The sequence below is a fragment of the Sciurus vulgaris genome (assembly GCF_902686455.1).
Source record: "Sciurus vulgaris genome assembly, chromosome: X".
NCBI lineage: Eukaryota > Metazoa > Chordata > Mammalia > Rodentia > Sciuridae > Sciurus > Sciurus vulgaris.
The window spans coordinates 96,461,994-96,485,666 of NC_136471.1; the positions used below are offsets into that span (position 1 = coordinate 96,461,994).

At 48.7% G+C, this 23,673-nt stretch overlaps 1 protein-coding gene across 3 annotated transcripts; it reads right to left on the reverse strand.

Annotated features, from left to right (window-relative positions):
* Window positions 1-510: 510 nt before the first annotated feature.
* Window positions 511-23,372, reverse strand: UBA1 (ubiquitin like modifier activating enzyme 1). Of its 3 annotated transcripts, XM_079125065.1 has the most exons (27): window positions 19,920-20,124; window positions 15,628-15,752; window positions 15,362-15,478; window positions 15,177-15,235; window positions 14,923-15,091; window positions 14,695-14,829; window positions 13,616-13,722; window positions 13,251-13,341; window positions 13,008-13,140; window positions 12,380-12,477; window positions 12,131-12,277; window positions 11,842-12,018; window positions 11,613-11,717; window positions 11,447-11,527; window positions 10,757-10,912; window positions 9,002-9,167; window positions 8,679-8,875; window positions 5,966-6,030; window positions 5,531-5,726; window positions 4,787-4,861; window positions 4,489-4,678; window positions 3,076-3,164; window positions 2,749-2,841; window positions 2,432-2,623; window positions 1,206-1,307; window positions 1,004-1,104; window positions 511-837 (listed from the first exon to the last, which is right to left on the reverse strand). In XM_079125065.1, exons 3-27 carry the CDS (start codon window positions 15,476-15,478, stop codon window positions 702-704), a joined length of 3,177 nt encoding a protein of 1,058 aa, XP_078981191.1. In that variant the 5' UTR covers window positions 15,628-15,752; window positions 19,920-20,124; the 3' UTR covers window positions 511-701. The 3 variants fall into 3 exon arrangements, with proteins under 3 accessions (XP_078981191.1, XP_078981192.1, XP_078981190.1); XM_079125066.1 differs by lacking the exons at window positions 15,628-15,752; window positions 19,920-20,124 and adding an exon at window positions 23,232-23,372; XM_079125064.1 differs by lacking the exon at window positions 15,628-15,752 and having other exon boundaries at window positions 19,920-20,123.
* Window positions 23,373-23,673: the final 301 nt, after the last annotated feature.

A 23,673-nucleotide genomic window follows, 5' to 3' on the forward strand; every position in this document is an offset into this window, starting at 1 on the left:
ATGTTCTCAAATACTTCCATAAAAACTGCAGAGTATGTCCTAAGGCACTGACATTCCTCAGGTCAGCAGAGCCATTCAGGCTCCCTGGAGCAGGGAGCTGAAGTAAGGTCACCAGAGCCATTGCTGGTGCCACCAGGAAGGCCTGTCCAGAGTCTGAGTGCTTTGAGCCAGATGGGAAGGGATCTACCCCAAGAACATAAAGAACACTGACCAGTCCTGGCAGCTTGCTTGTTCAAACTTTCCTCTTCATAGGGGTTCAAGTTAAGACGTGGAGAAGGTGGGATTTGAACCCTGTTTCAATCTTACATGGACTCAGGTTATCTACTCTCTGTGGCCTCACTGGTGCCTCCATATTTTCTTAAGCAGAGAGAGCAAGAAGAGGCAGCAACTCTTAAATTTTCTCTGCCGGGAAACTGGCAGCTGGGGATGAGGCTGAGCCTTTTGGACTACCATCAGAACCAAATAGCTCCAGGAAGCCCCTCCTTCCCTGGAACCAGCAGGGCAGTCCACTTCTGGGTTAATATCTTTTTATTAGGAGTCAGGTTCCAAACAAGGTAGAAAGCAGTGGCAACTGGGATTCAGGTAGGGGGTGAAGAGGAGACACCAGGCTTGGCCAGTTGGGCCACTGCCAAATGGGAACCCAGGGCTGGAAGGGGCCTGGGGAGGGGGGACTGGGGTCAGCCTAGGTGAGTACACGTGGGTCAGCGGATGGTGTATCGTACATAGGGGACCTCGACGTCCTCGCCGCTCTCGTCGTTGCAGCACAGCTCAAGCACCAGCGCCCGCACGTGGCGGCCCAGCTTTCGCTTCGACACACGGCTTACGATCTCTGTCATCCTGGGGTGAGCGTGAAGGTAAAGGGTCAGGGAGGCAGAAAGCAAGAGAAGAGGGAAGTAGGTGGGGGCAGAGCAGGTGAAGGGCAGTGAAGTATCCCAGCAAAGCTGGGAGTTGAGTATCCCCAACAGACACAGGACCTCCCCCACCAGCCCAGCAGCCAACTCACGGCTGATCCAACCGTTCCTTGAGCTTGGCAGCTGGCATGAAGAAGGAATAGAGCATGGACACACCCTGGGACAGCATGGTGATTTCTAATTTGTGCTCTGTCTGGAGAGGGGGGTGGGGGACAGCAATGTCAGGGGACACACAGGCCAGCAAGTCACCTGCACACCCCATCCCCAGGAAGGATGAAAGAGTAAGGGCCTTACTTTAAAATAGTCGAGGAACTGTTTGAGGGTCATCTCCTCACCGTTAGGCTGCAGCCCCTGTACCTCAAATCGATCCCACAGTGTCCACTCTTGATTATAGTACTGTGGCATGAGGAGGAGAGATTAAGATGAGAGTTACCCAGGAGGCCCAGCCCCTGTCACCTTCATTTTACACTCATGCAGTTCTGTTAAGTCAGATCACAACCCTCTTTTGTTCAAAACTCTCTCATGGACTGCATGTCACTCTGAGTAAGCCATAAAACTCTTACGATGACTGATAAGACCCTATGCCACTGGAACCCTATATTCTTCTCATTTCTTACCCACTTCATCCTCTGACCTTATTCCCCTCAACATACCAGGCATACTTCTACTTCAGTACCCTTGCAAGGACTGGTCCCCAGCCTCCCCAAGGCCTGCATGGTTTATCCCCTCACCTTCTCAATGAGCTAACATCAGTCTTCCCAGCAAGATCTTTCCTGGTCATCCCACATTTCAAATTTCTGGCTGGAGCTGGAGCTCAGTGGTAGAGCACAGGCTTAGCATGCAAGGCTCTGGGTTTGATTCCCAGCACCAAATAAGATAAAATATCAAACCCATCCCCCTCACCCCACTGGTACTCTCAAGCCTCTCCTATCTTGTTTTTCCTTTGAGAGTTCCAAAATCATTCAAATGATATTTATATAACCTATTTTATAAATATAACCATAGCACCTTAAAGATAACCTGCACAAAGCAGGTGTTCAGTAAGTATCTGAATGAATGAATGAACCAATCAAGCAAGCACTTAGTACAGTATACATCCAGAAAATGTCAGCTGCTACTATTGGGTAGTTATTAATAATCTCTCAGGGGGCTGGGGTTGTGGCTCAGTAGTAGAGTACCTGCCTAGCATGTGTGAGGCACTGGGTTTAATCCTCAGCACCACATAAAAATAAATTAAATAGAGGTCCATCAACAACTAAAAAACAAATTTAAAAAAATAATCTCTCAGGGCACAATTCATATATCCCATCTTTTCTGAGGGTGTCCACAAGGAGGGAAGCAGACCAGTGCTCAGCACGTAGCTGGTACTTGAACAATGTGATTAATGAAAAAATGAACAAGGAGTGCACAAAAGGAGTAGGTACACTGCAACAGAAACCTTGACCCAGTAACAGGGTATGATGAAAACTAGAGCCAGCTCTATAGAGACACACGCCACACTTCCTGATGCAGGCCCTTACCTGGTGACGTGGTGCAGCAAGAGGTTCAGAAAAGCCAAAGAAGGGCAGAGCCAAGTTGAGGAAACCATTCTTATAGGAGTCAAGCTGTCGGTGCCCCTGCACTACCTTGTACAGCTCCAAGCACACAAGGCCAACCACAGCTGCTGTGGTTGTGGCAATGGCTGGGATGATCTTCCCTGCAATCAGTTTGCTCTGTGAGATAAGAAGAGACCAAAGGTAGTGTTTAAGTGGCAAGAGGTTCAGGGTCTACAGGAAGAGATGAATGCAGCAACTCAAGCCCAGGAAGGGGTGGAACATCAGGCCTACATTCCCCTCACCTTGTGCCGGTCTGCAGGAGGAATGTCATAGTTTTCTGCCCGGAGGTTGGATGCAGCCACAATGAAATCCATATGGAAGTTGCTGTCATCATCCTGTTACCAATGGGAAGAATGGATCAGATGGGGAAGAGGCTTCTTAGCCTCTAGTGACACAAGTATCCTCCACTGCAATTATCTTGCTAGACTTCCTGAGTTCATAGATGGATGGCTGAGAACCACCTATTGATTCAGAGCCACATGGCAAACCCATGATCCCCACTGGCTCCAGATCCCTAGAAATCCATTCTCAGCCCGTCCCCTGCCCTACCCAGGGCCCTCTCCAAGCACCTTCTCAAAATCGATAGGGTACATCTTGAATCCAGGCAGCTTGTCTGGGCTGGGCAGCGTGGCCTTGAGTTCCTCTAGACGACTGTCATCTGCACAAAGAGAAGGATGCTGTCAGTTCTTTGATCCAAGCAACGGGCTGAAATGGTGGGACAAAAGGCAGATACAGGATTTGGAAAGGAGCAATATTCTGGGAAAGCAAAGGGGCAAAGCAGAGAGGTAGAGCAGGAGAATAGAGTACAAACCTGAAAAGGACAGAGAGAGAGGGATAGTGGCTATTCAAGAGAGATTTCTCTTTCTAAGGAACAGAAATGAAGATGTTAGGAGAACGTGGAGATAGATCGAACAGGAGAGGCATAGATCTTAGGGAAAATTATATAGAGAGAAATAGGAAGACATGGAGGAGCTGTACACAGTAGCACATGCCTGTAATCCCAGCTACTGGTGAGTCAGACAGGAGGATGGCTAGTTTGAGGCCAGTCTGGGCTATTTAGTGAGACCCTGTCTCAAAATAAAATGAAAGGGCTGGGATGTAGCTCAGTGGTAAAGTACTTGTTTAGCATGCTAGCATGTACAAGCTCCTGGATTAAGTCTCCAGTACCATCAAAAAAAAAAAAAAAAAAAAAAAAGATATGGAGAAGATGATAGGGGAGAAAAAAGGGTATATACCAAGGATGAGACCGGTGGAAAGAAAGATTTAAAAAAAAAAAAAAAAAGATTAAAAAAAGAGAGAAAGATAGAGGGAATATATGCAGATGACAGGAGATGTTAAAAGACTAGAAGAATATACAAAGAAGAACATGAAAGGCAGATATTTTGGAAGGTATACAGGGACTGGAAAAGGGAGATGAGAGGAGATACATGGAAGGCCAATGTAGAGAATTACAGATGCATTACAGATATATATATATATAAGGGAAGGCAGAGATAAATATGTAGACAAGGTGTCAGTAAACTTCGGCCCAAGTATAGAGGACTATACTGGGGTGATGATGCATATGGAGAAATGGGTGGGGAGGGGGCAGAGATGTGTGGATGGGGAAATAGGGGACATGTGGAAAGAAGACAAAGCAGGTAGATATCAAGGGAGAGAGATCACTGGTAAAGACCATAACCCCTGAATGAACAGATAAAGAAAAAAGAGAGAAAAGTATAAAATCAAGGCAAATGCACATATAGCAAGAACAAACAAAGGGCTTTCTCCTGAGGGCCAGAGGGTGGGAAGGAGGAGGGAGAGAAATAATCTGCCCCAAATGACCCTCTTCATGTCATAGAGAAAGGGATGTACAAAAGAAGGTGGGGATCAGCCTCAGGTCTAGGGTCACAGAGCCAGGGGAAGAGGCTGGTGGGGAAGCTAGACTAGGCTGGAGACAAGTAGGGGTCATAACTCTGGGCCAACTGGCTGAACACCCTCACCAACAGAAGCATTGGCGCTCTGCAGCTCCTGGTCAGAAACATGGATCTTGACACCAGACTTGGGGGTGAACTCGGGGACCTGCACAGACTGCAGGAGTGTGGCCACAGCAGCTCGGTCCTGAGAGCCCATCAGCCCGTAGGTCTGGGCAAACAGGTTGGCAGCAGCCATCACATAGTCCAGATGCAGGGGCTGGGGGAAGGCAGGGGCAGGGTAAGCATATGAGCCCTCAGGTGGGGCGCCACCACCTCATTTCCCATCCTCCATCTGACCCCAAGAGACCCCAGGAAGGAGACTCACATTGTTGACATCAAAGGTGAGCGGGTGTGGACAACGTTTGGGCCCAGACCAGAAGGGGGCTCCCGAGCTTGTGAGCTAAACGATAGAGAGAGAAATTTTTGAGAAGCAGGATCTGCCAAGTAGAGACTTCTCTGACAATCTTGACTCATCATCTTAGTTTCAATGTGCCTCACTATCCCTGACTGGGCACTCGAAGTTGACTGTAGTCAACCACAAAACACCCACACAGTAGGGTCCTGTAGATGGAAGTTCCAAAGCCAGGGTGAACCAGGGGCTTGGTTTAGCACTTACATTATGTAAGACAGGGAACCATTTAACAAACTCTTATCAATTACCAGGCACTGAACTCAGTATCAATAAATACCAATTATTCCTCACAAAATGCCCTGTGAGGTAGATTATCATTCTTCCTACTTCACAGCTGAGGAAACTGGGGAAGAAAAGTGACTTGTCCAAATTCAAAGAGAGTTGGGATTTGAACCCATGATTCCTACAGTCCCAATGGGGCATAGGGTTTGACTCAGCCCACACCATAGGTAAGGAAAACAGAAGCCTCATCTCTTGCTCCATGGAATGAGAACTGGAACAAACAGGTCCAGCATAATCATTTTTCTGAGATCCCCATACCTCAAGGTACCAGCCATGGCTGGACCAGTAACTGGGAGGTGCCACCTGGAGAGCCCCGACAGGCTCCTGTTGCAGGGAAATGCACGCGGCCAAATGGACCCAGCAAGTGGGCATTACCTGGTCGGGAGGGAAGTTGTGCAGCAGCTGCCGGATGTTGTTAGAGTACTGGGTGTGCCAGTGGTGGCAGGCCCAAGTCACGCAGTCAGCCCAGTTCTGTGGTCGCTGTAGCACCAGGCTGCGCTGCACGGCCTCCAGCACCTCCAACGGCTGGGTGCCCGCCAGCCGCAATGTCCGCTCCACAAACTTGGGGTCTCTATCGGGGAGCGGAGGGGCCGAGGGGCATGATTACACAGCGGCCCCAGGAGTAGGCTCCAGGGCAATCCCATCTTCTCCATGGAAAGCTATTCCTGACCCCCAGCAGTATGAGGCCCGAACATTCACTGGTTCCTCTGAAAAGTGTGCCTGGTATTGAGGGTGACAGTGGTGGAAAAAAGACAGGACGCCTTGGCTGGCAGGCAGGGAAGTGGACAAGGGAGTGTGTGAGCTACTCACGTGAGGTACTGGTTGACGTTTTCTGCTGGCTGCTTGAAGAGGCCTTCAAACTCATCCCGAGCCCACTGCAGACAGAGATGAGAAAGTCCATTAGTGAATAAAGCAAGTAGGAAGTGAAATACACAGCTACTCTGGAAATGAAGTTCCCATAACCTACCCCATTCCCTCAACCCCAGAAGTGCAATTTAAAAAAACAATGGATTTGATCTGAATAGTAATTATACCAACATACGTATGAAAAGAACTATGGATAGAGCTCAGCAGTAAAACAGCTCTGGGATCAATCCCTAGTATTAGAAAAAAAAAAAATCTGTGTATCTTACTCTACACATGCTACATCTCAATAAAGAAGAAAAATATCTGCTGTATATGGTGGTGCACATCTGTAATCCCAGTGACTCGGGAGGCTGAGGCAGGAGGATCACAATTTCAAGGCCAGCCTCAGCAACTTACCGAGGCCCTAAGCGACATAGCAAGAACCTATCTCAAAATTAAAAAATAAGCTGGGGGTGGGGGAATTGTGGCTCAGTGGTAGCACGCTTGCCTCGCAGGCATAGGGTCCTGGGTTCAATCCTCAGCACCATATAAATAAATAAAAATAAAGGCATTGTGTCCATCTACAACAAAATAAATTTTTTTTTTTTTTAAAGCTGGGTGCAGTGGCACACATTTGTAATTCCAGCAGCTTGGGAAGCTGAGGCAGGAGGATCTCAAGTTCAAAGCCAGCAAGGCAGTAAGCAACCTAGACCCTGTCTCCAAAATATAATAAAAGGCTGAGGATGTGGCTCAGTGGTTAAGTGCCCCTGGGTTCAATCCCCAGTACAAAAAAAAAAAAAAAATTACAGGCTCTGGGGACTCAGCAAAAAACAAGACAAAGGCTCTGTCCTCTGAGAATTCCTAGGACAGTAAATAGTCATTAGTGAGGTAGTTTGGAGAATATAAACTTTAGAGATTTTTTTTTTTTTTTGTGGTGCTGGGGATTGAACCCAGAGCCTTGTGCTTGCAAGGCAAGCACTCTACCAACTGAGCTATCTCCCCAGCCCCTAAACTTTAAGAGACTGAGGCTCAAATCCCAGCTCTTCTAAACATCATGTAGTTTTGTAACTTCAGGCATACATCAATCCCCTTATTTCCATGTCCTTATCTCTAAATAGATATTCTAAAAGCAATGCCTACCTCATGGGGTTGTTAGTATGTGTATTTTTTGCAGTGCTGGGCATTTAACCCACTGAAGTCTTACAAAGTGAATGTGCCAGGCCACAAAACAGAATCTAAGGATAACCAGTGTGCTATCAGAATAATTCTCAGCACAGTGTTGGAAGCCAAACCAATTCAGTGATTAGGAGTATGGGGGTGGGAAAAAGACCAGTTCCACCTGTCACTTTCCCTTGTGACTCTGCGGTTCCAAAGTGGATGTGTCTATATTTGTGCATCCACCACATTCTCACTAGGCCATGTGTGACCTTGAACTCATAAATGCTCTACCACGAGCAACAGCCCCAGCTCCCTGTGAACATATTTAAAGGTCACTTAAAATAGTGCCAGTTATACAGTAAGTACTAAGGCCTTTGTAGCAGCACTGTGAAGTAGTTGCTACTGTTATCCTGTATTTTAAGAGGAAGATGAGGCACAAAGAGATTCAGTTCAAGGTCACACATGGCCTATTGAGAATGTGGTGGATGCACAAATATAGACACATCCACTTTGGAACCGCAGAGTCACAAGGGAAAGTGACAGGTGGAACTGGTCTTTTTCCCACCCCCATACTCCTAACCACACTGAATGTTTGGCCTCCAACACTGCACCGAGATTTATTCTGTTAGCACACTGGTTAAATCCTTTGGTTCTGTTTTGTGGCCTGGCACGTTCACTTTGTAAGACTTTAGCGAGATGATATGTGTGCTGTTCCACACATGCATGTCATACAGACAGAATCATCCTGACAAACAAGCTGTTAAACTCATTTCGAACAACAGTCGGGGAAACCTCAATATGGATTAAGTATTAGAACCAAACAAACAACCTGAGATGGTAAAAAATTACTATTAATTTTGTTCATAATGAAAATGGTGCTTTGCTTAGACAGCAGTCCTTGACTGGGAGTGATCTTGTACACCCCCATCCCCCAGGACATCTGGCAATGTCTGGAGACATATTTAGCTATTACAGTGGTGAGGGGGTGTTACTGACATCTAGTGGGTAGAAGCCAGGGATACTGGATAACACCCTACATACAATGCACAGGACAGCATCCCCAGAACAAAGAAATACCCAGCCCCAAATGTCAATCGTACTGAGATTGAAAGACCCTATTACACAGAAATATATCCTTACTTTGCAGAGGCAGAGTAAAATAGTAAGGAATATCCAAGACACCCTAGCACAAAGAAGAAAAACGATATCAACTAAGAAATAAATGTGGCAAAACATTAACAATTGTTAAATCTAGAGGAGGAGTGGTATTTGAGTACCCAGCATAGTATTGTTTATACTTGTCTACATGCTGGAAAAACTTAAAAATAGAAGTGAAAAAAAGAATGAGTCATCCTAGGAACCTAGGCTGCCAGGCAGGAAGTGGGGGAAGGGGAGAGATTGGACAAAAAGCACATCTTACACTTGGGCTTACAACATCTGAAAGCTAAAGGCCTTGTGGCTGAGAGGCTAGAGGCAGCCAGGGGACTACCTTCTTTCCTTTCCCCTGACAGCCACTCACCTGCAGGGTGTGCTCGATGGCATTGGGAAAGTTTTTCAGGGTACAGATGGGGATGGACTTCTCTGGTGGATCCTGGCTGGAGCTGTACGACTCTGTCAGGAAGGGGATCACCACCTGCACATTGCCCTTAGTGCCTAGTGTGCCTGACTCCAGCAGCGGTTTCCGGTAGTACACACAGCGCCGGTCCATATACATGCCTGAGAGGAGGTGGAGGGGGAAGACATGAGAGCAGGGAACTAAACATCAGTAAAGGTCAGGAAGATCCACAACCTTCGGACATGCACAACTTTGCCCTTGACCTCCTCGCCTTCCTCCAAACTTACGGGCATCCACATTGTCCAGGGCATTGGCCACGCCATCCAGGTTTTGGAAGAAATCATCATCATAGATGCGCTCTGTGTCAGGACCCACACGGTTCTGGTGGCTTGTCACCCGGATGTGCGGATTCATCTGGCGCACAGCTGCAGTGGCTGTATCAGACTTTAACTTCTAGTGGGGTGAGAGGTATAGTTTCAGGGTGAGTGTAGGGGAAAATGGCTCAGTTATTTGTGTGCTCACTTGATAAACATCTATAGAGAACCATCCACCTGAGGATTTACTTTAATACTGGAGAAGAACCAGACCCTGAGTTCAAGAGCTCCCTAATTTAGCAGAAGAGACAGCCTGTGACAATGCCACATCACTGGGGAAGCGGAGGACAAGTACATACTGGAGACAGTGGGCAACATCTGTTTTTTGGTGTTTTTTTTTTTTAACCCAACATATATTGTTCATATATATATTTCAGGTAACAGTACCCAGGATTGATTTCCCCAAACACAGCCAAGTTGCTGGCACACAGGAAAGGCACAGGCCTTTCAAAGCCCAAATCAGGTCACACCTCCTCTGCTCAGAACCCTTCTCCTCACTCAGGGTAAACTGTGGCATCTTATCTGTGCCTGGAGCACGCCTCCCCAGAAGAGGGCACTCTAGTCCCTCCTGCCCAGTAAGTCCTTGCAGAAATGAGACCTTCCTTAACAGTCTTCTTTTAAAAATATTTTTAGTTATAGATGGACACATACCTTTATTTTATTATTTATTTTTATGTGGTCCGAGGATCAAACCCAGTGCCTCACACGTGCTAGGCAAGTGCTCTACCACTGAGCTATAGACCCAGCCTCCTCCTCAACTATCTTAATCAAAGCTGCAAACTAACCTTGGCATACTCAACTTACAGTGATTTTGCTATATCATCTGCAAACTGCTCATCAACAACATGAACAGTATACCTCACTGTTGCATTATATCAATATTTTATATATTATTTACTATTTGTCCTCCCCCACTGGAAGCTTTGTTTTTTTCTTTAATATATCTCAAGTGTCTAAAACGGTACCTATCACCTTAATAACTATTTGGCATATAACTGAATGAACAAACCTGTAGTGGAGGAAAGCAGATACTGGGCAGGCTAAAATGTAAGTTGTCCCTATAGGTCTCTCAGCTAGAACCCTGTATAACTAACTCAGTTATAAATGTGTGCAGAGGAATGATCCTAACTGACTAACCCACAATCTGTAGAAAGGCATGCTTCCAGTTTGGTCCTTGGCTGGAGTCAAGGATTTGGGGAAGGTTCCCATCATCCTACCTGACAATAGTGACTCACTGAACCTAAACACCATGGTTTACGTTGAATACCTTTGTTCCTTCTTGGAGTCCAGAAGTTTAATACATGAGTTTGACACATGATCAACTGCTAATAAAAGCCCTGGATAGCGAATCTCTAACAAGTTTCCCTGGTTGGCAACACATCATATGTCTTATTACAATTTGTAGCTGGGGAAATAAAGCATGTCCTATAAACTCAAGGGAGAGAGGACTCCTAGGAACTTGCAACTGACTTCACCCCATGCTCCTTTTCTCTTTGCTGATGTTGCTATGTGTCCTTTCTCTATAATAAATCATAGCCATGAGTACAACTAGATATTCAGTCCTAGGAACCCTCCTAGTGAATCACACTGAGCTTGGGGGTGTTTTGGGGGAACCCAAAATACTATCAAGGAAAAAGTCTCATCTCCTACCCGCCCGACCTGACTCACCGTGACATCCCAGGGCCGGAATAGAAATTGTCGGTTCAGATTTGATTTCTCAATGGTGTCCATGTCTGTGACAATGATTTCTCCGCCGTCCCCACAGCCCAGTCCAATCATGGCAAAGTTCTTGAGCAGCTCACAGCCAATGGCACCTGCACCCACCTAAGAAATAGCCAAGAAAATAGACACGAGCAGATCAGGGTGACACAGGTTGACAGGAAATCCCCATTGTCCCTCACACCTCCTAGAGCCAGCAGAGAAGAGGGTCTAGCACATCTACAGGTTCTGGGGTTTTAAGAAATGACCCCTAACCAGGCACAGTGGCACACACCTGTAGTCCCAGGGACTTGGGAGACCGAGGCCAGAGGATGCCAAGTTTAAAACCAACCTCGACAACTTAGCAAGGCCCTAAGCAACTTAGTAAGAACTTGTCTCAAAATTTAAAAAAATTAAAAGAGCTAGGGATGTGACTCAGTAGTTAAGTGCCCCCGGGTTCAATAGCTGGTACCAAAAAAAAAAAAAAAAAATCCAGAATCATCTGAATGAAGAGGCACCAGAGAGGGAAACGGATAACAAAAATGGGGTGTGAGATGGGCACAAAAACAAAAAGAACCTCCCCTCCAGACGTACAATGCACCAGAAGTGGCTAGAGGCCAGGGGAAATGAAGGTAGCAGGTTTCCAATGGGATTACTCACCAGGAAGTACTTCTGCTTGCCCAGCTTCTCTTGCAAGTCTGAGCCAAATACAGCCACCTGCCCATCATAACGGTTCTGACGCTGAGGAATGTGAAAAGAGGGTCAGAGAGGGGTCTTCCCAGAAATGCCACCAAGGATGCCTTCCCCATGGGCTCCACTCACATACCGGGAGGCACTTGTCCTCTGTGAGGGCCTCTTTGTCTTCTGGGAGACATTCAAGGGCATCAAAGTACAGCCACTGCATGACGGGCATAAACTTCCCAGAGCAGGCCTGATAAGTGGGAAAGAGGTGGTCAGTGGTTCATTGGGGACTGACACAGATGGACAGCAAATGATGGAGTCAGAAAGGCATGTGGAGTCAGAAAGACATGTGGCCCACTCCCACCCATGCTGACCTTCATGACCTCCTGGGCAGCTAGACCTCCAATGAAAGCATTTATGGGTGCCAGGTCCCCAGCAGCCACATAGGCCAGCTTCCTTATGAGGTCCTCATCCAGGCTGTCCTGATGAACTGCTGGTAGGGCTCGAGCGTTGATAGCCTGTGCTAGGGCCACCAGTTCTGTTGCATCCTCCTAGGGGGCGAGGGGGCAGAAGGAACCAAATGAGGCCCTGTCAGGCCACTGGCAGGGAAGAAAGAGTGGACTGACATATGCCCTGACTATCAAACCGCCCCCTGCCAACAACCTCATTGCGGGGTCGAGGTGACCGGCTATGCTGAGCACAGAATTGATGCAGAGCCTGGAAGCCAATGTGTAGCTGAGCAGGGCGAGAAAACTTGGCGAAGTCTGTCATCACAAAGTCAGGCTCCGCCAGTGAGGCTGGCAAGGATTTCTGGGGGGATGGACAGGGGAAGGGACATTAGAACCAGAAGAAAGAATTGAAGAATTTGGAAATGTCTAGAATCATGCCCCACTGCTCCCCACACACACTCACAAAGCTAATCTTCTTAGGTACTTTGACCTGACTGACGATGCCTCCACGAATGTAGTCAGAGAAGTTAGAGGTGTCACAGATGCTAAAGGTGTAGGGACCTATGGTAGATGGGGATGTCATCAGTCTACTCATCCTCCTTCAAATCCACAATGTCCACAAGATAATTAAAAAACCATCTCTGACCCAGCCCAGACACCAAGAGCCATCTCTTCGCCCTCCCATCAGGGCTCCATATGGACATCAGAAACCATCTCCCCTCTGCCCCAGAGCCAGCTCAGACGCCATGAGACCCTGAGTTGTAACTGGCCCCCAGTCTCCACTGGAGACCTCCTCTATACTCCTATCCACATCAGCTCAGACATGAGTGGATTCCCTGATAGGTCCTATGCAAGCACCAGAGGCCTTTCTCCTACTCAACTCTGATTCTAGGTTGCTCCTTCCTCCCAGGAATGGCAGTTCAAACATAAAACAGCTCTTCTCTCCCATGCCCACCAACACTTATGGAGTCTGTCTCAGGTTCACCTCAGACACTCAGGATGTGTCTCCCCTCATTCTGAACCCCAGGGACATATTTCCTCCATGACATCCTACCCAGTTCCCCTCTGATGCCCCCATGGCCCTAGCTCACCCAGGACTTTGATCTCTATGGGCTGATTTCCGTTGAGCTCAATCATTCCCTGTACTTCTGAAAAGGAGACAAAGTCGCCACTCTCAAACCCATGTCGGGCCTCATCCAGGCAGGTAACCACACCGGGATTGTCCTGGTTAAAGAGGAGTGAGCCTCAGAAGAAGGCTCAGGGTACCAGGAGCAGACAGGGAGGACTGCCACTGCCCATATGCCTGCCAGGCCCCCTGAGGCTGGTCTCCTCACCTTAGTGACCATAGAAACCATAGCACTGAGAGGTTGCTCTCCATTGGAATCTGTGAGGACCATCTCCTCTCCAAAGTCACAGAAGAGCTGCCTATATAGGGAGACCACAAGACTGATGCCCAAGCCCATGTGTATATATAGGCCCCATACATCCTCAAAGTGCAGTCAATAAGTGCTGAGCAAACTCAGTCCATCACTGCAGGGATCACTGTGGGGATCAGAGTGCTAATACCATATGGGGAAAGGTGAACACCAGAATATAAAATTCAGGTGGCTGAGGAGGGATGAAGGCAGCGACAATCCGAGGGTCTTGGCCTGGGGCCTGACATGGGTTAGTGGGAAAGAGGGCCAGGGGCAGCACTCACCCAAACAGGCCCCGTGTGTCTGCCACTACCAGCTTGATGCCACGACTGTGACAGAACGCACCCACTCGCAGCTGGTCCTCCAGGGGGGTGTTGGTCAGGACCACTACCTGTGGAGAAGTGGAGGCTCAGGCCAAGGGCTCAGCCTTGGAGAGAAGGGGAGAAAACAATGGCAGAAAGTGGGGAGGACTCAGGTAGTCCTTAAGGTATAGATGTCTGGGGTCTTTCTGATTCAGCCTTCCTGCACAGAGACCTGCTGTGGGTACAACTCCGCTTGGCAAGGGTAAAATTCAGTGAAGAGAAAAATATAGCCCCACATAATATCAGGAAAGCTAAAGAGGTAGCTGGGCACAGAGCCTGAAGAATAGCTGACTCACCTGTTTGACAAACACCCACTGCTGCCTGCCTACAACCTCAAATGCCCTGCAAGACCCAGGAGGAGTAAAACTGTCTCCAGCCAAAGTCTGAGCTCATTCCTACCACACCCACCTGCTCTTGGTTCTCAAGACAACGCCTGCTCAGCAGGCAGTAATCTTTCAGACTCTGCTCTCTTCTCAAGAGCCCATTCCTGCCCACCAAGGTGGAATCCTACTGCTGCACCAAGGTACAGCTCCAGCACCCTGGCCCTCAGAGACTCCTTGGGCAGAACCTCAGCTACCACAGTCCCTTGCTCTAGCTCAGACTTTTAATTTAGCAAACTTACCATGTGCCAGCTATGATTCTACATGCTTAACCCTCACAGAAACCCTATGAAGTCAGTACTACTGCCATGCCCGGTCTACAAACAGGAAAACTACAGCACAGGGTTAAAGTGACTTGTGCAAAAGTACAGCAGGTAGAGCTAGAGTTCATGGTAAGCAGTCTGGCTCCAGTCTGTTCTTACCTGCCATGCTGCACTATCAGTGTCCACACATTTTCCCCTGAAAAGACAAGCCCAGCTCTCATATCTTGCCCCCATTCTCTAGACTTCCTGGCACAAAACCTAGCACCCAGGCTGGCCCGTTAAATACTGAATGATACTGAACAGACTACAGATGGGCTGGGAGAGAATTGAGCAGGAGGCTGGGTAGTGTCCCAAGTACCTGGAAGCCACTAAGGAAGTCCTCAACAAGAGGCCCAGTGTGGGCAGTGACAGGCACGTAGCTGTTGAGCTCAGCGAGGCGAGGCTGGGACACTTCAGCCCGGTTTTTACCAATGTCCTCCTCCCGTAGGTAGAACTGCAATAGGGGGAAGTAGGGGAAAAAGTGAAAAGGCTATGGCAGGCAGTGGGACTGGTGCCTCTACAGGGAGGATGGGCTGGAAAGAGGTACCTGGGAGGAGAGGTCAGCCCACTGGGCAGTGCCCTGGTCATGTAGGGTGACAGCCTTAACCCCACCAAGGATGATGTTCTTAGCGATCTCCACACCCAGGCCCCGCAGGCCGGAAACCAGGACACTGGATGTCTGGAGCCGCTTCATTGCCTCATGGCCCAACACGTACCTGCCAAGTTAGGGGGCACTATAGGTCAGGGCCTGGCCCACCCAACCCTACCCTCTCACCCCAGCCACGCCTTAGCCCCACTTACAGCTGCCGGGAGTAAAGGCCCTCATCTATGTCTGCTTCGCTGCCGTTCTTCGCCATTCCCTAGGGATGAAGAGCAAGAACAGGTTCAGGGAGATGTGCAGGAGTGGGGTGTGGAGAGATGCAGTGATACAAAGGACCTTCCCACCCAACACAACACCTGCCAGTCTCCAAGGAGAAGACACTCACGTTGGTTGGCACCGAGGGCACTTCGGACAACACGGACTGGGCAGGGGAGCAGTTAGAACCCGGCTTTGGATCAGGCCCGGACACGCGACGTTTCTTGGACAGCGGCGAGCTGGACATCTGGAGGGAAAAAAAAGAGGTCCAGAGTAAGCCTGGGGCACACAAGAACATTTTTCTGCTTGTTAATATGACTATGGGGTTAGGAAGACTAATGTATTAGCAACCCTGTTTTACAGAAGAGACTGACAAAGAGAGATGAAGTGACTTGCCCAAGGTCACACCACTGTTGGGGGTAAGATCTGAACCCAGGTGGTCTGGCTTGCAAGTCCACGCTGTTGACCACTAAGTCATTTGCCTCTCCCCAGCCCAGGATAATAAGGGAGAGACTCCAATCCTGTGGGGTGAAGAAACAACAAGACTACTTGTGGGGAGGTCAGAGGAGGGATGTGCATTCAGGATAGACTTGGTTTCAAATCTTGACCATGTTGCTCCTTGACGGGTATCATTTAACCCCTATGGGAATCGATTTCCTCACCTGTAAAATAGGGGTGATGATACATTTTACCTTCCCCATGGGGTTGAAACGAAAAATAACACAGACCTGGCACAGAAAAGGTAAGCAACACCAAGCAACCCTTCTCCTCACTCTCCTCTCCCTTAATCCCAGGGATGGGGATAGGGGAATGTGCAAGAGAGAAACGAGACTTGAACATTCCTCAGCGTGTGTGTGATGGCAGGGGATACCGTATTGCTAAGAACCCAGTCCTCAGAGGGCTTGGGGAGGAGTTTTACAAAGCCCAACTACTCAACCCCAAACTTTGGGAGGGGAAAATAAGCCCAGGCCAATTTAAAAAAGGAGAGAACACTTCAAGTCTCATCTACATGTGGAATTCCTTAAACAGGTTACAATATGATAAACATTCACTAGGAGTTTTCCCTGTGCCAGATACCATACCAAACATCGTATGAGCCTTGTCTCGGTCCGTCCTCAGGGCACCCCTGTGGAGTTTAGACTATAATAGTAGCCCCAACTCATGTGGGAAGAAAAAAAATTCATTCAGGGATGTTTGGTTACTTGATCAAGATTCCCACAGACAGTGGCTGAACTGGGACCAGACCAGGATATGCTGACTCTAAAGCCCAAGCCACTTCCCAGTATCATCAAGTTTCATCCCCTCAATGGCCCTGACTCCACAAGGCAGGGTTTAGTGTCCTTGCTGGACAAATGAGAAAACCTGAGTTTACAGGGTCAAGTGACTTGCTATGGGTCATTTACTAAGTTGCAGAGACAGAATACAGTCTGTCATGGCCATGAACTCTGAGGGGATAGGGGACAGGGGTTAGATCTAGATACTGGAGACCAGAGAACCCACAATCACTTCCCCTCGCCCCCAATGCTCCTCCCTTAAAGCACTAAGCCTTTGCTTACACTGAAGTCTTCTGTTCACACAACTGATCCTCCACTGAACCTTTTCTAATACCGAATCACACCAAGTACCACCAATGTACTTAAGATTCCATCCTGGCACCTGTCACACTCTAGCAAACTAACCACAATGGACAAGAGCTCCCTATGGTCTACCCTGAGCTTATTGCCAGTCAATCCCAGGGTAAAAGGCTTTGTCTAATCCTAACAATGCTCATGAACCACATAACCCTATGCCCACAACACAAATGAGAAAACAAAGGCTTAGACAACTCTACTCCACTCGCCTACCCAGAGTTACACAGATGTGGAGTATAGTTTGTGAATTTTCCTGGGTAAACAGGACCCAGTTCCAGGCCTAGAACAGAGGGCTAAGGGATGAGAGGTAAGGGAAAGGGGAGAGGAGGGGGCAGGAGGCTGGCTAGGGCCCCTGAGTCTGCCGGTCAAATTGCTGAGAATGCTAAGAACCAACCTGAATAGGAAGAGGCTTGGTGAGTTAGGAGGTAGACAAAGGCAATTCCTATTTTCCATTCACTGGCTCTCTGACCCAGTGTAGGGATCTCATTTCCTCTGAGCCCCATTTTCTCCAAAAGCTTGAACAAATGGAACTGTCCTCAAGGGACTGCTGGAAGGGTTAAAGAAGTCAAGGTCTGTGGTCAGAACTTAGGGACCTGAGAATGTGAGATCCTCCAAGGACACCTGCAGGGGCCTCCATTACTTAGTTATATCCTTGCTTTGCCATCCGGTTGGTATGTTTGGAACATATCCTCTCCTCACTCCTTAAATCAGACGTGATACAGGGCCAGAAAGTTCTTTAATAACTGGAACTTTTACCTCTGGACCCCTAGTGCTGGCAGCAAGGGTCTAAGCAGGTTTGAGATAATTGTTCCAAAGTGGATTTCAATTGCCAAAGTTTGGAAACGCCCTGTCTCAAGGTGAGGAGGAGGAGTGTGAGTAGAAATTCCTAGACAGGAGCTAAAGATCTCTACCCCCACCACCATCATCATCATATAAACTCTTTTATTTTCCCTCAACATGTGCTCAGGCCCCTATCAAACACACATTATGTGTATTGTCTGGCAAAGCTGAACTGTGGCTTAGAGGATTTCAAAACTGACCTGGGATCTCCAAACTGATGAGTGTGAAGTCAGAGCATGTTCCACCCCAAAACCAGAGTTGAGGGAGGAGTCCTGAAGTAGGTTTAAAAAGGGGCAGGCACAGGGCCAAGTGATCAGGATGGAGAAGCTAGGGCACAGAAAAGAGATGCTAAGGCCTGCCAAGCTTCCTGGGAAGGGTTAATTGATAAGTCCTTGAGAATGTGAGAAAGAGGAATCAGGAAGTGGTTGTGTGAACCCAAGGAGCTGAGGAAGATGGAAAAGTTCCAGGGGGACCCAGCCAGGGTGTTAAGAAAAACTCAAATCTGCATCTCTGGAAAAGGATCTTCTGGGGAAGGGATGAGAAACTTCAGTGGGAGCCCCCAGGTACTGCAAGAAGGAAGGTGGTCAGTTGCTGGGGGAAGCTGCACAGGGAATAGGAGATTCTAGAACCCAAGGATGCTGGTGGCACAGAGAAACCCTTCACCAAAGATAAGTGATTCTCAGGATGAGAGGAGTCTCTGACACTGATGCCTAAAGTCCCAGGAGGCTGTGAGGATAGATACTGAGGGGTTGGGAGAGGTCTCTGAGGAGACCCTTGGGAAAGGATTTCTAATGGAGCACAAAGACTCTGCATGGATCTCTCTGACAGGAGATGCTAGGTACCACAGCTGCTGACAGGGTGGAGAAGGAAAGATGAGTTCAGGCAATTTGAGTCTTAAAAAGGCCAGTAAGTAAACACTGGCCAGGTCCTGAAGTGGAGTTAGTTTCTCTCACCAATTATGTTTGATCCCATGGAAGCTCTGTAAGTAGATGCCTAGGGGGTAGGGGAAATTCTATTCTGATGGAGGACTAGTGGGCCTGTTAGGGTATGATACTGGTATTCTATGAGGCTGGAAGCAGAAGTTGACTGAAGATGCTGGGGACCTTGAAAGGATTTGAGGGCAGATTCTGAGGCCTGATGTGAGATTAAAAGAGAAGTTAGAATCCTGGTTGGCTTCTGAAGGCAGAGGTTGGGACAGGGAGAGGACTGTCTGACAGAGGGGGGTAGAAGCAACAGGGTCTGCAAGAGCAGATGGTAGCAGGATATCTTTAATGGAGGATCATGTATCCAAATAGTTCCTCCCTGATATCTGGTCCCCTCTGGAGGAAAAGATACTGGGGGTTAAGGATGTCTGATGTGGAAGATACTAAGGCCTGTGAGCAGTAGTGTCAGAAGAGGATACTGGGAGCATGTAATAGGAGAAATTACCTAAAAGTAGGGAAAGTTTCTAAGGGCAGATTCTAGGAACTGAAAGGAAAAGGCAGATACTAAGAGTGGTCTGAATAGAAATGCTGGATCCAGAGGGGTGTCTGATGGAGGATGCTCAGGCTGGGACAGGTTGAGAGACCTCATATGTATAAAGGGTCCTCCAAGAGGATGGCCAGGACCAAAATGCAAAATGGCTTTTCATAAGGTCTGATCCCATAAAGGCAAATATGGGGTGGAGGAGCGGGGTGGACCCACGGGTGTCTGAGGGGAAATGTTAAAGAATGCTCTCTCTCAGATATGATGGCCTTACAGACCCTCCCTGAGGTCTGGCCCTCTTGGAAGACACGAGGGCAAACACTGAAGGACCAAGAGGAGTCTCAAGGGAGATTCTGGGCAGGTCTTCAAAGGCATACAATGGGAAGGGGCTTAAACCAGCAATGCTTATCCTAGTCCCCTTACGGGAAAGTGGAGGGAGTTATGGGTTGAGGTTCGAGATGGGGTCAGGTACCTGACTAAGGATGTTGAGCTTGAGTCTCCATAAGCACATGGGGGGGGGGGGGGGGTGTGACCCCAAAGTCAGATTTCGCAGCCTGAGAGAACCGGGTGGTCCCAGACGGGAAACATCGGCCGCGCCCCAGAATCTGGCATGCTCCCCTCTCCGCTGATCACTGGTGCCCGAGTCACAGCGGCCCGCCCAGACATCAGCTTGGCACAGCGCCAGCCCAGGCCTCTCCACAGCCTCCCGAATCCCCTACCCCGGGCCAGGTGCCGAGAAAGGCTGTTTGTTACCAATGCCGGTTCCCCGGGTCGCGCCGCCGCCAACTCCTCAAGGAGCCGAAGCCAAGCCCGGCCGCCACCCTCCTCCTTCTCCTCCTCCTCCTCCCCGCCGCCTGGGCCGCGCAGAATCGCCGCCGCCGCCGCCTTCTCCTCCCCCAGCCGTTGTGGTTGTGGTGCTCCCTGCCACCTTCTTCCCTTCTGCCGCCGACACAAGATGGCGGCCGCTGAGCCCAAGGCCGGAACAAAACCTTGGGCCCCACCCCCAGGAACCCGGATGCAGGAGGGCCGCGCCCACTCATGAATCATGTATAATATTCCCAGCTCGGTCGTGACTCATTCTGTTAGAAGGGGAACAGCTCCACCTGGTGGGTACTGTGGCATTAACTAGGAAACCAGGTAAAACAAGAGGCCACGCCCCATGGAATATGAATAAAGAATGAATTGTTGCAGTCAGGCTGTCATGGAAACCAAGGAAGGCCCTCAAGGCCACGCTTTTTGAACGTGAATTAGACACGAAACCAGGTAGTTGGTTCTAACACCAAGCAACCAGAAAGCAGATGTTAAAACATGGCAGCCACACCCCACTGCTCATGAATAATGAATGATCTTGCTGCAGCCTGGACGCCAAGGAGACCAAGACTGCATCTTATTCATGAATAATGCATGAGACCCCGTGGGCTGGAACAAAAGGGGTAGAACCGCATATTGATGCTCTAATACCTTGTACGCAGGGAAATGGGGCTACTGCAGGGAAAACCGTGCTCCCCTGGCTTCCTGAATAATGAATGATGCTGTTGCAGCAGCTCAACCTGGAAATTCAGAGAGGTCAAGAAAGGTCCCACCCAGTTCATGAATTATTCATGAGGTTGAATGGACACAAACACTCAAGGTAACCCTCCCGGCAAATAGGGATTATGACACATAGTCACGACAACGTGGCCATGCCTTCCTGTTCATGAGTAATAATAGATGACCCTGCAGAGACCCGGGAAACCCAGTGAAAAGCATAAGAACCTTCCCCCCATCCCTGACTAACTGCTCAGGAAGCAGGGCTTCCCTGGTCCAACCAAATCCAGACTCACTATATGCCTGTGGTAGGTGCCTTGGTTTCCACAACTGTAAAAATGAAGATTGTGATTGAACTCATCTACCTCATAGAGGTGAATTTGTTTTGAAAATCTGAAAAAGTGAATTAATGATCGAGTCTTAGAACAATGTTGCCACAAAGCACTGCTAAATTTTTTAAATATGATATATATGTAATATATAAACATACATTTACATTAATATAAAACTAGTTATGGGTGAGGATATACCCAGCCACTAGAGAAATCCCCAATTTGGGCCACTGTTTCCCCATACAGAAAATCAGACTAAGTGTGTTGGAATTTCTTTTTCTTTTCCCTTCCCTCCCCACCTTCTCCTTTTCTTGTACTGGGAATTGAACCCAGGGGCGCTTTACCACTGAGCTACATCCCCAGTCCTTTATTATATTCGAAGACACGATATCGCTAAATTGCTGAGGCTGGCTTCAAATTTGAGATTCTCCTGGTCTCCTGAGTTGCTGGGATCAGTCCTACATCACTCCGCCTGGCTTGGGCTGGAGTTCAAATGCGTGAATTTGTAGGAAGGGTTAAGAACACTGTCTGATACAAGAATAGTGGTAGTCCTTTTTTTTTTTTTTTTTTTTTTTTTTTTTTTTTTTTTTTTTTAACTGGGTGTTGCCCAGATTGGTCTTGTGTGGGATCAAATGATCCTCTGGCCTCACCCTCCTTAGTGGACCGACTACAGGTGCACAACATTGTGCCCAGCAGTAGTACTACTATTAACTTGGGGGAATGATGTTATAGAATTTGATTAAGACTACAGACTCAGGAACTAGCCTGACTGGGTTTGAATCCTGGTTCAGCCATTGTGTGATCGTAAGCAAATTACTTGGCCTTCATGTGTCCCAGTTTCCTCATCTATAAAGTGGGATAATAATAACCTACCTCGTAGGATTTTTCTGAAGATAAAATGAACTTACAAAGTCGCTAGGGGCTGGGGTTGTAGCTCAGTGGTAGAGAGCTTGCCTAGCACGTGTGAAGCACTGGGTTTGATCCTCAGCGCCACATAAAAATAAACAAATGAAATAAAGGCATTCTGTCCATCTACAACTACAAATTTTTTTTTAAATGTCGCCAAATGAGTGTAAACTAATCTTATTATCCGCATACCCATTTTTCAGGCTCATTGAAAGTTTTGCTAAATATCACACTACTGGTATGAAGCCAAGGGATTAGAATCCAGAGGCTCAGTTGGTAATCTGGGATTACTGGGCCAGAAAGAACGAAATGTCGAGGCCTCATCCTTCGCTAGACGCAGGGCGGGCTTAAATCCTGGAATCTATAAGAGAAAGCTAACTGCGGATCATGCAGATGAAGCTGTGAACGCCACGCCTCTCATAAATTGGGCACAGTGCCCCGAGAAAAGCCTCAGAAAACTCAGAGCACTACTCACCTCGATTGATTATTGTATGAATAAGCAATAAACTCTAGTTTGCGTGGCAGACCTCGGAACACCTCTTCAGCACGCCCCTTCTCAACGCTGTTCCGCCCCCTCGCGAATAATTCACAAGCGATATCTCCAAGCGAGCCAGGTGCGAAAGAGGCAAAAAACCCTTCCCACCTCAGCCCCACCTCCTCATGAATAATGAAAAAAGCCGCGACCAACGAAGGCCGGGAAGCACTACGTTGGCTCAGGAAGAGCGTAGCAGACGGTCTCTTTTCCAGCCCGAATTGGGGGGCACATCTCCCTGGCTCTGAGCCCCGACGTGTCCAGTCTCGCAGTCCCGAGTAACCTCTTCAGGCGCGAAGACCTCATCATAGAACCCGAGGTCACAAAGACCACAGATACTTCCACAATGCCACGTCGGTCCCGAACGTTCCCACTGTCACCAGGTCCTGTCCTGCAACAAGCCCTCCCCAAACCTCGCCTTGACGTTAGTAATCTCAAACTTATCTCTCCTTGGGGAACACCCCAAATCCTGCCCCCGGACGATACACATACACAGACCCTAAGTCTCCCCTAACCTCCTCCTAAGTCCTGCCTGCGAGGGGTATAAGCCTGCCTCAGCGGGGTACTCCTCGAAACAGACTCCCAAATCCCATCCGAGACCCCCAAACGCCGCCTACTAAAGGTCTTCTCAAAAGCAGACATCCCATAAATGCCACCCCGGGCCCGGAGCCTCTAAATATACCCATTACGGGATCCCCAAAGTTGGGGTTGGGAGCGCCCTCCTCCAAATACTGTCCAGGGGCTTGGGGGCAAGGTGCTCCAGCTCACCCCCTGTGCCGGGCGGAAGCCTCGCCTTCTTTTTGGAGATGAGCCGAAGCCACCGGGCAACGGAAGAGCAAACCACCTCCGTCGTGCAAGAACCAGAGTTTGCGCGGAGGTCGGAAGCGCGGGGCCTTAGAGGGCCCCCGGTCTGGAACGTACCACGGACTCTTTGCTAGAGGGGTGTTTGCCTCTGCTCCCTCGCCTCTGGCGCCCGTTTCAGATTCAGATACCCCTACGGGCTATGGTACGTCCCAAACGCGAGCGGCATGCTGGGGGTGGTAGTCCTATCCGGCTAGTGCCTGATGCACGTGGTGGGCATCAGCGCCCAGAATATGGGAAAATGTAATCCTGGGCTGAGGATTTCCGGGAGCTGTACTCCGTGCCACTGGGAAAAGGGATGGAAAGTGGTGGTACCTCCAGATAAAAAGGCACACCCATCCTACAGATG

Bases quoted from the DNA above. Each gene is read 5' to 3' on its own strand.
- UBA1 (XM_079125066.1), bottom strand. From the start codon at position 15,478: ATGTCCAGCTCGCCGCTGTCCAAGAAACGTCGCGTGTCCGGGCCTGAT. The intron at 11,528-11,612 runs GTATGTGAGTGG...CACATTCCTCAG, and splicing joins CAGAGGACAAGTGCCTCCCG to CGTCAGAACCGTTATGATGG. The intron at 6,031-8,678 runs GTGAGTGGCTGT...CTCTGTCTGCAG, and splicing joins CCATCGAGCACACCCTGCAG to TGGGCTCGGGATGAGTTTGA.